This window comes from Mycteria americana, chromosome 17, assembly GCF_035582795.1.
Source record: "Mycteria americana isolate JAX WOST 10 ecotype Jacksonville Zoo and Gardens chromosome 17, USCA_MyAme_1.0, whole genome shotgun sequence".
NCBI lineage: Eukaryota > Metazoa > Chordata > Aves > Ciconiiformes > Ciconiidae > Mycteria > Mycteria americana.
This window is the reverse complement of record NC_134381.1, coordinates 11,087,232-11,097,810: the sequence shown is the minus strand read 5'-3', so window position 1 is coordinate 11,097,810 and position 10,579 is coordinate 11,087,232. Positions and strand designations below refer to the sequence as shown.

General features: G+C 61.4%; 1 protein-coding gene across 1 annotated transcript; it reads right to left on the bottom strand.

The window, feature by feature from the left end:
- Positions 1-2,124: 2,124 nt before the first annotated feature.
- Positions 2,125-8,644, bottom strand: LHX3 (LIM homeobox 3). The gene is made up of 6 exons (XM_075519722.1): positions 8,575-8,644; positions 5,438-5,609; positions 4,978-5,180; positions 4,617-4,768; positions 4,330-4,501; positions 2,125-2,543 (listed from the first exon to the last, which is right to left on the bottom strand). The coding sequence occupies exons 1-6, from the start codon at positions 8,642-8,644 to the stop codon at positions 2,125-2,127; spliced, it is 1,188 nt and encodes a 395-aa protein (XP_075375837.1).
- Between the last annotated feature and the right edge of the window lie 1,935 nt (positions 8,645-10,579).

The following is a 10,579-nucleotide window of genomic DNA, read 5'->3' as shown; positions in this document are numbered from 1 at the left end:
GTGCCGGGGTGCTGGCAGCCTCCCGGGGACGGCACAGCTCTTCCCCGGGGTCCCCTGCAAAGCGCGGGACGGCGCGTGCCAGAGCATCGCCCGCGGGGCCGGGTCCAGAGGCAGCTGCACCCCCGACCCCGGCGCTGCCTCCCCGCCGCAGCGTGCTGCTGGTCGCACATTCACACGCTCTCAAAGACGCTTGATACGCTGCAGACCCCGGTACAAATACTCCCCGACTTCTTAGGGGAGCGAGAGGCTCGAAGCCCACGTGCTTTAAATAGCGTTTCCAATCTGATTCTGCAATCAGAGACTTCAGCAAAGTGCTTCATTCTGCTTTGAGGAGCATGACCATGACATTTGTATATGAAGATATGCGCGTGCACGCACCGCTCACGTGTGTACACACACACGGGCTGCATGTTTGGTCAAGCTTAATTCCTTAGGGGTTTTTTTCTTTTCTTTCTGATTTCTCTTCGAAATACTCCCATATCTGACTTTTAGCGTTTCATGTGCACAACTTTCTGTCTGCAGACAGGCAATGTCGGACTCTGCTATTTTCTATCGCTTTATCAGCACAGATTTCTGCTTTACATATTTCTACCTTTGCAATGAATGCTGAAAAATAACCATGACCAATCAAAAATAGCCTGACCGCGATCAAAGCCTGTGCATGCGTAGAGCAATATTGCTTGGCTCTCCCAAGGACTGCCAGCCTCCAAAACTGTCATTTTTTGTTTCACCTTATCAAAGCATTTTTATGTTGGTGGGGTTGCTCCTGTATTTAAAAGGGAAGAGTGTATTTCAACACTTTGTTGAATCATGGCATTCAGTTTTGGGGGCTTTGCCTTTTAGTTTCAGGTATTGTATTTAACTATATTGATGCTTTTGATGTGAATTTAGCAAAAGACTATTTAAAGTTTAGCTGACAAATTTATTTGGAATCTTGAAGTATTTGATCATCAGAGAGAAAGCGAGAATATAAATAAAAGACACTGGACGTTCACATAATCTACAGTTAATTCAATAATTTTTACAGATAACAATATACATATCGTCTTCCCTTTCCTCACAATCAGCTCGCACTATAGCTGCGTAAATACACAAATGCCTGAAACAGAGGAGGGTCGCCAGGACGGCGTGTGCTCGCTCCGACACGCTCCTGGCGGTGCCTGGAGAACGGCTTGAACTAAAGCGGCCGACCCCCCTGCTGAGAGACCCCCCGAGAAGGTATTTGGCAACAAGACATCGGGGTGATTTTTGAGACACTTTGCAGTAAAACTGTTGCAAAGGAATGTGAAAGAAAAGCATAAGATTCACAACCCAGAGCCGCTAGTGTTCCTGGGTCAAGAAAAATCACCTCTTGACCTCGGGATAAAAGTGTAGTTATTTGGTAATAAATACAGCTATTCACTGTTTAATGCTTATATGGAAGAATAAAACTAGCAATCTACAAATTAAAAAGATGAGAAGCAGAATTAACATATGATTTTCATTTTACAAAGGAAAAGGGTTGTTGATAAATGATTGGCATATTAAAGAGCATTTCATTTTAGAAAAGTTAATGTAAATTCAAAATAAAACAAAACATACCGCATCGGTGCGCTTTTTAAAAAATCTGCTGGAAGAACAGAGTTTTCTACCATGGATTTCTGAAGTGATTCACTATTAACATTTCTCCTATAGAAATATAGACATTGTCACACCTTTTACCGTGGATGAGGACTTTGTTTTCTCTTTAAAAGGTTTCAGGGTGGATGGGTGATGAAGCAAGTCCTTGCTTTGGAGAATGCACTGACAACAGAAAGCGAAATACCTTATATCAAATCTGTAAAGCACAAGTCTTGGTGTTTAGTAAAGACACAACAATCAGTTTCGTTTGGACGCTCTGTACCACTGCGGTGCGACCGCCTTTGCCCACCGTCCTCTGCCAACCCACCGCTGGGTTGCCCTCCAAAAGCGCGTATGCTCTCTCCATGTCGTCCGCTCTCTCCATGTCGTCCGCTCTCTCCACGTCGTCACGCTTTCCTGCCCCACTCAGCAACCACAGTTTGTCCCTCCTTTATTTCCAAGAGTAGATGACGTTTCACAGCATCGAGTCCTTTCCTTTCCCACTGCACGGTGGTGGACCCTGTATCAAAATTGAGCGTGGTCGACTTCATCCAGCCAAGAGGCCGGGCTGGCAGGGAAATCCGGGTATCCCCCGCTGCTGCCAGTGGAGAGGTCGGAGCTGGGTCCGTTCCCGGCCAGGACCCTCATGGACTGGGGCACCCCTTGTCCGCTTTGTCCCATGATGCCCAAGCCGTTGTCTGGGTAAACCAAGCTGGAGATTAAAGGCTGGTGGCCCGGCAGTGCTTGCAAGGAAGCTGGTGACTGGGGTATCCCGTAGGGGCTGTTGGATCGCAGGTCGTGGTACTGGTCCTGAGCTGGGATGCCGCTGTGGTCCAGAGCAAAGCTCCCGTTGGTCCCAGCCTGTCTCCCCAGAGCAGGGGACGCTTCATTGAGGTTGCTGTAAATCCCATTGGAATGGCTCATTTCAGACATAGAGGGCTCATCTGAAAGGGAAATGGACTGGTTTTACTGGGAGAGCAATGGTCACGGCTGGCAGCGGTCACACGGGAACTCCTGCGAGCTCTGGGTATAAATAGATTAGACGGATGGGAGCTGAGCAGCCACGCGCTTGCCACTTGTAATTCCTTATTATTCCCGTCCTTGTTGACGGATCTTCATAGAAGGCCACAGGATTATTATTTTTCCTGAGTACAAACATCTAATACATTTTGGATTTTAAAAATATGCACGAGAAGTACATATTAAACTATAAGACCGTGATTTAAAAATAATCCTTTCAAGGGGAATGTAAGTTCAATGTCTGCCCACCTTTTGTTCTGCGCTTCTATTTGGCTTTGAGGTTTATCTTGAATTTTGATATCATTTTTAGGAGCAACCTGAACACTCACCGATGCAAGAAAAACTCTCCATTGCTCAGAAAAAAAATATTAAATCTCAGCAGTATTTGTCTGCTCAGGAACAGGCTAATGAAATGTACCTGTCCGACTTAAAAACACTTCTGAAAAATGGGCAATATTTTTTAAGTTACCAGTAAAAATTGTTTGCATTCGTTAGGGGCTTTATGGACAGCGCGAGCTGCTCTGTTGCCAAGGATACAAACCTGTTTGTGGCACCAAGCTATCAATAATTGTTCAACATTTTTTAGTTATTATTTATAGTATATTCATATTTAATGACGCTGATGCAGAGTGTGTATAAACAGACTTGAAAATCAAATAGTTTTTAGGAACACGGGAGAGGAGCTGAGATGCAAAGCTGTGTGTGTATAAACACGCGTGCATTATAGACGTACGTCTGTGTAAATATGTACACAGAGTTTTGCATTTCAGCTTCTCTCCTGTATTCCTAAAAACGATACACACACACACGCGCGCGCGCATTTGGGCACTGCGGTAGCGCAGCCCAGATAACGTCGGCAGAGACCACTTGGCCCCGGGGCAGCTCTGGGCTGGAGCTGGGGCCGTGCAGGATGTGGCCCCACGCAGCGCTGCAGGCACCAAGCCCCCCCAGCCCGGCACAGGGCCGTATCCTGCTCCTACAGCAGATGCCCTGGGTCTGGGGAGTGCGGGATGAGGCTATGCAGGACAAGAGCTAGCCTAGGTACGTCCCTGGGTTTGCCAACAGAAATCTTTGCTCCAAAAATGGGACCCTCCAACGCAGAAACCCCCTAACAGGCAGCAACCTGCCTTTTACAGCACAGTGGAGAGCTAACAACTCCCACAGAAGTGGGAAGGGAGCCCTAACTGGTACCTACGCAAATAAAACCACTCCTAAATAGGATGAAAAAAAAAATAAAATCTACATACTTTTCGCATAGAAACCTTGAGTGACTCTGCACTCTCTGGTTTTTGTATTTCCACGAGTCCCTTGAAAAGGCTGTACATGAGCAGCGGCTCTAACACCCGCAGCGCCTGCCCGGGGAGCCCTCCCTGCTCTTCCCGCACCTTCTTGGACCCGACACAGCCACAGACCCCCGCAGGAAGAGCCGAGCTTCCCCCGCGGTTCCTCGGCCACGGCTGCCCCTCGCTGCCGCGGCTCCGGCTCCCACCGCCCCCCCCCCCCCCAGCCCTGCCAGGACCGGGCAGGTAAATCCCGCAGCTCCGCACCCCTCCTTCCCTGGGCACTTGTTTTCACTCATCACACTGTGGCTGAAAATTCTGAACGTAGCACCGGGGGGGTGAGAGGAGCCTAGGCACGGACAGCAGCTTTGCAGGGAGGGCACAGCCCCGCACAGCCCCGGCTGGGAACGGGGGGGCTCCGGGGACCGACCTGTGAAGGAGACCTCGGCATCGCTGTCGGGCCCCTCCTCCTGGATGCTGTCCTTGTCGGACTTGGAGGTCCCCCGGGACCGCTTCATGTTCCTGAAGTACTGACCCCACCGCTGCCTCCCCGCGTCCTTCTTCAGCCTTTTCTCCTTGGCCCGGCGGTTCTGGAACCAGACCTGCAAGCAGGGCACGCCGGGGAGCTCCCTCGCAGCGGGGCCGGCTCCTTCCCCGCCGCCTCCCGCCCCGCGGCCCGGGCAGCCCCGGCGGGGGGCGAGGGCCGCCCCGTCTCACCTGCACCACCCGCATGTCCAGCCCCGTCTCCGACGAAAGCTGCTCCCGGACGTGCCGCGCCGGCTTGGGCGAGTTGTTGTAAGCGTTTTTGAGGGTTTCCAGCTGCTTGGCCGTGATGGTGGTGCGGGGCCTCTTGGCCGTGGACTCAGCCTCTGCCGACACGGTGCCAGTTAGAGGCGAAGGTACCACGGAGTGGCCCCGGGGGAGTGGGAGCCCCGTCCTCCCTCCAGCCACCCCCCGACGGCAGACGCTCCCGGCACCCCTCCCGCCCGGTTGCGTGAGCGTGTCCCGGAGGGCAGGAGGGCCCCGGGCCGTCTCCCTCCTGCCCTCGGGGGGGTGGGAGGGACGGGGCAAGGGGTACCTCTCTGCTTGGCCGTCTCGTAGTCTGCCTTGCAGACCAGCCTGCTGTCCTCCATGAGGTAGAACTCGTCGCCGGTGGCCAGCTGCCGTTTGCAGACGATGCAGGCGAAGCAGTGCAGGTGGTAAACGAAGTCCTGGGCCCGACGAACCACCTGGGTCGGGGGGATGCCCTGCTGGCAGGCGGCACACTTCGTCCCGAAGCGCCTGAGCGGGGGGGCACAAGCGGAGCGGCGGCCGCTGAGCGGGGGGGGCGGCCCGGCCCGGCCCGGCGCTGTCCGCGGTGCTGAACCCGCCCGCCGCTGTCCGCGGTGCTGAACCCCACGCGTGCCCGTGCGCGCCGCTGCCCGCGGGGCTGACACCCACCCAGGCTGTCACACACACACACACACCCCCCCACACACACCCCGGCTTCTCCCCGTCCCCGGCCGCCCCCCGTGCCTTCCCGTCCCGTCCCCACGCACTTGAAGAAGTCCTCCTTGCAGTACACGCCGTCCCCGCGGCTGAAGCACTTCTCGGCCAGCTGCGTCTGGCAGTCGGAGCATTTCAGGCACTTGCTGTGCCAGTGCCGGTCCAGGACCTTGAGGATGAACCTGTCCACGATGTGCTGGTTGCAGCCGGCGCACAGCGGGATCTCTGCGGGGAGGCAGCCCCCGTCAGCCGCCGCCCCGACGGCCCCGCTGCCTCCCGCCGCCGCCCGCGACCCGCCCGGCCCGGCGGCCCCGGGGCTGCTGCCGCCCGACGGCGGACCCGGGGGTGGCCCGGGGAACGGCCCGAAAAACATGAGTATTCGTTCCGATTCGTTGGGGCGGCGCCGCGCGAGCCTCTCCCCGCGCCGCGGAGAGCGGCGGAGCCCCGGGCCGCGCACACCGGGGGAAGCGCCCGGGACGCCGAGGAAAACGAGAAGGGAGGTGACGGGAACGGAATTAACGCCCGGGCCGAGCCGCCGGCAAAGCTGCACGGCAACTATTCCAGGCTCTTTTGCCTTTTCCTACCCTTCCAAAATTCATCTGCAAATAACGGCGGGGTAGCCCGGGCGGGATGGGGAAAGAAACTGCCAAAAATTATGAGAATTGCACTGAAAATGAAAACGCGGGAGGCTCGTCCCGTCGCCCTGCAGATACCGACAGAGATGATATGGAAAGAGATGATACAGGGATACAGATATGGAGAAATAGAGATATAAAAATAAACGGATACAGTAGACAGGGAACGAAAAAGTACATATAGACATAAATATATAGATATCGGTATAGATGTATACATGTAGGTATAGATATAGATAGGTAGGTAAAAATGTGGATATAGAGCTATGTAAATATAGATGTATCGGCATAGATACAGACGGAGAGATATATAGACACGGCTGTATAGATACAGATAGATGCAGACATAAGAGTATCTATATGTAAAGATAACTGTATCTAGATACATAGAGATGTATAGCTGTGCGTGGGGGTGGAGGTGGCGATGATACCGTTACGGGGGTTAATCGTCTCCTCAACAAATTCACCGCATCCGAACAAATAACCCCAATAACGGCAGCGCTAAAGGCAGCGGCCCCGGCCCGGGCTGCCCGGGGGGGACTAGGCTCCGGCAGTGGCACCGGCACCGGCACGGTAACGCGGCACAGCCCCGGGCACGGTAACGCGGCACAGCCCCGCAAGGTCCCGGTGCAGCCCGGCCCGGCCCGCGGCTCTTACGCTGCATGGCCCCTCCGCGGGCCGCGGCAGCCCCGCTCCCTCAGCCGGGCCTCGGGCACGGGCGCATCTTCCGCGGGGCGCGGGCGCAGCCCCCGTCGCTGCCGAGGCCGGGCCGGGGCGCGGAACCGCCGCGCTCCCCCCCGCCGGTCCTCCCCGGCCCCCCAAATCACGGCGGCAGCTGCCCCCCCCCGGCCGCTGCCACCCCCGCGGCGCCGGGGACTTAATTCGCTAAAGCGGGTTATTTTTAGCCGCCGGCCCTCCCCGCCGGTGCCGGTCTGAAGCGGCGGGCAGGGCCCGGCGGCGAGCTGTATTTAATCCCCCCTCCCCGGGGCCGGCGGCACGACCCCTCCCGCCGCCCCTTCCCGGCCGGGCACGGCGGGAGGGCGACGGCTCCGGGGGGCCCAGAAACGGAACCCGGGCGGGGCCGCCCCCCGACGGGGCCGGCGGCGGGCGGGGGGCCGAGCCGGGGCGGGGGAGGAGGCAGCGCCGGCCGCTGCCCCGAGCCCGTTGTGAGCCGCCAGCCCCGGGATCTGCCCCCGGCCCGGGCAAAGCACCGCGCGGCTCGACCCCTTCGGCGGCGCGGACAGCCCGTCCCCCGCCGGGCCCGCTCCTGCCGCCACCCTGCCCCGGCCCTCCGCCACGGTAAGCCCCGGTGAGCCCCGCTGCTCCTTCCCGCTGCCTCCCCGGGCCCCGACGGAGGCCGGCCGGGGACCGCGGTGCCACGAACGGGCGTCGCGTCCTGCGGGCAAACGGCGTTTTCGCGTCGTTCCTTCTACCGGGGGTTCGCCTTCGGCCGTGCCGCCTCTTCCCCCCGGTAGCAAAAGCATCTCCTGCTTGCCGGGTCAAACGCGCAACTACCGCGGCCGCGGTGACCGCACCGCGCAGAGCCGCGGGGAAGAGCCGCAGAAAGACAAACCGGGCGCCGAGCGCGGGGCAGGACCGGGGGCACCGGCCCGACGGCGGGGGGGGCTGCCGGGCTGCCCGGCCCGCGGGGTCGGTCCCGCTCCCGGTGGCACCTCGGCCCCCGCACACCGGCGGGGCCCCCGCCCCGGCTCCTCGTCGTTTTGGTTTGAAGCCCCCGTCGGGGGCGGTCGATGCTGGCGAGAACCGGGACGGCCCCGCACCGGGACTGGACCCGCTGCCCCGGCACCCGGCTGTGCCAGCCCCGGTGAGACCCCCGGCTCCCCGGACACGCCAGGGGAGCGCGGCCCGGTTCTCCCCGCCCCGACAGCGCTGTCCCCGTTCGTTAAACGGGAGGAAAAAAACATTTAGGAGAGGAATTAACGGGAGTTTTTCCAAAGCGGGGAAAAAGCCGGGTCGGAGCCTGGCGGGGTGCCGCCCGGGGCTGCCCGCCGTCGGGGGGGAACCGGCGGGCAGAAACTCCCCGTTTCGTCCCTCCCCTCGTTGTGCGGGGACCGGCGGGGCCCCGGGGCAGGAGCCGCCGCTCCCCGGTGCGGGCCAGAGCCGCCGCCGGGGCTGGGGCAGGGGCTGAGCTCGGGGCAGCCGCCGCGTTTCCCCCGGGAGCGGGTGGGGAGCCCCGGTCCGGACCCGACGAGACCCGAACGGGCGCCCGGGACGGGCGCGGGGCCGGACCCGCCGGCGTGCGGGGGGCAGCGGGGTGGCCTCCGGTGCCGGGGACGAGGCGGGAGAGAACGAGAGGGAGCGTGGGGCGGGCGGGATGGACCGGGACGGACCCCCCGGTGCCGTCGGGCCGCCCGCCCTCCCCTGCAGCCAGCCCCGATCGCGGCCCCGACGGTGCCCCGCGGAGCGCGGAACGGGCAGAGGCGGGGGCACGGCCGGGCCGGCTCCCGCGGGCCGCCCCGCTCCCGCCGGGGCTCCCCGAGCCGCCGCCGGCGCCTCCGCGGGGGGACGCGGAGCTCTGCGCGCCCGCCCCTCACCTGGGCTCCGCGGGAAGGGGCAGAGCTCCGCTGCCTTCTCCGAGCCGGCGCGGACCCGCTCCAGCAACATCGCGGCCTCCGCGGGCGCGGCGGGCGCCGTCCGAGGTGCGCGGGTGGCTGCGGAGGAGTGGCGGAGCGGCGCGGAGGGGAGCGCAGGGAGCGGCGCGGGGGCCGGCCGCCGCCCGGGGCGGAGCGGGGCCGGCGCGGGGGGGCGGGCCGGGGGCGGCACCGAGCCGTCGGGCCGGGCCGCAGCTGGGCCGCGGTTCAGCGCGGGGCTCTTCAGCATCGCAAAAGCGGAGCGGGGAGGGGGGGGCCACGGTCCCCCCCGCGTCCCACGCGTGGGCTCAGGCTGCGGCCGCCGCCCTCGGCGCCAAGCGGCCCCGGGCCCCCGCCGAGCCCCCGCCGGCGGCGCGCCGGGGGTCGAGGGAGTCGCCGTCGGGGGGAGCCGCCCCCGCCCCCGGCCGCTCCCCGCCCGCCCCCGCGCCCGGATTTCGTTTGCCCCCGCGGCGTGGGTCTGCCCCGCCGCCGCCCGTGGGGAGAGGGGGGCTGTGCCCCCTCCAGTGATTAGTTAATGAGCGCGGAGAGGTGACGGCGAGGACTCGTGTCTGACCCGCGGCAACCAGCGCCCGGCGGCTGGAGGAGGTTAACTGGGCTAATTGAGGACGGGCGGACATGGACGTGCGTGTGTCTGTGTGTCTGTGTGTGTCTGTGTGTCTGTGTGTGGGTGCGTGTGCAGGAGCACGCGTGTGCACACGGGTGCAGGGCCGTGCACACGCAGGGCTGTGCGTGCAGCTGGGTGTGTGTGCGTGGGCGTGCGCTTGTTTGTATGCAGTTCGTGTGTGCGCTTGTGCGTGCAAAGGGAGGCTGTGCCAGCCTGTGTATCCATGCGGGTGTGCGTGTGGGGGTGTGCAGGTTTCTGCGTGTGCATGCGTGCATGCAGGTGTGGGAGCCGGTGTCTGAACCTGCGTGCTCGTGCTCTATTCCGTGGGTGCTTGTGCGTCTGCGTGTGCAGAGGTGTTGGCGTGCGTGCAGGGGGGAGCGGGCACGTGTCTGTGTGCTTGTGCGTGTCTGGGCCGGGGTGACAGCCCCATGCGTGTGTGCACCGCTTGCCCCAGGCAGCCGGAGCTGATAATTGTGGTTGTTACTGTGAGCCCGTTAATCCCCCGAATCCCTTTACCTCCTGCTCGCAGGGGATTACAAATTAATAAAAGCGGCTTAGGGGCGGGAGCCTCCAAACGCACATATGTTCCTGCCGGGCGGCAGCACGGGGACTTTCGCCCGCCCATGGGGGCAGCTGGGGAGCAGGCCCAGCACCGAGCCCCCGAGGGCCCCAACCTTGCGGCACCCACATTGGGCCCACACCGCTACTGAGCACCCCTGGGTGCCAGGCTGCCTCTCTGCCTGCTCTGGGTCATGCACAGTGCAGGGCTGCGGGGGCCGACGGTTGGGTCAGGACTGTCCCCTCAGGTGGTTCATCTGGCTGGGGGACAGGTCCCAGCCTGGGGCACAGCTCAGACCTGTAGGGTTGGAAAATAATGCAGGGAGACATTTTGGGGATCAAGATCTGGGGTCCCCAACTAAAGTACCTAGAAAGGCCAGGCTGGAGTACAGCTGGGGAACAGGTAGAGCACTGCTGGAGCATCACCAGTACCGTGCTGGAGTAATCCCAGGTACCGCGGCGAGTCCTGCTGGGTACCGCCAGCACTGGCTGCGCTGGGGCACCTCGACCCTCCCCAGGACCATGAAGAAGCTTCGGGGGGGGGGGGGGGACGGGACGGGGACAGGTGATGCCCCACATGGACTCTTTTAATCTCAGTTTTATAAGTGGATTTTTAATCTGATCTTCTAAGGAAGCAGTTTAAGAAAGTGTGTGTATGTTCGTGCGTGGTGGTGGCTGTTCCCCAGTGCATGGGGCAGGGTCGTGGCAGTTGTGGCTGTGCAGGATGGAGGGCAGTGGCCGATGTCCCGCTCAGGACTGCCCCTGGCACACGCCAGCCCTGCACAG

What these genes read in the sequence shown, in the direction of transcription:
- LHX3 (XM_075519722.1), bottom strand. Translation starts at nt 8,644, where the DNA reads ATGTTGCTGGAGCGGGTCCGCGCCGGCTCGGAGAAGGCAGCGGAGCTC. An exon ending in CCCCTTCCCGCGGAGCCCAG is followed by an intron (nt 5,610 to 8,574) that starts GTGAGGGGCGGG and finishes GCCTCCCCGCAG; the next exon opens with AGATCCCGCTGTGCGCCGGC. An exon ending in CGAGACGGCCAAGCAGAGAG is followed by an intron (nt 4,769 to 4,977) that starts GTACCCCTTGCC and finishes CCGTGTCGGCAG; the next exon opens with AGGCTGAGTCCACGGCCAAG.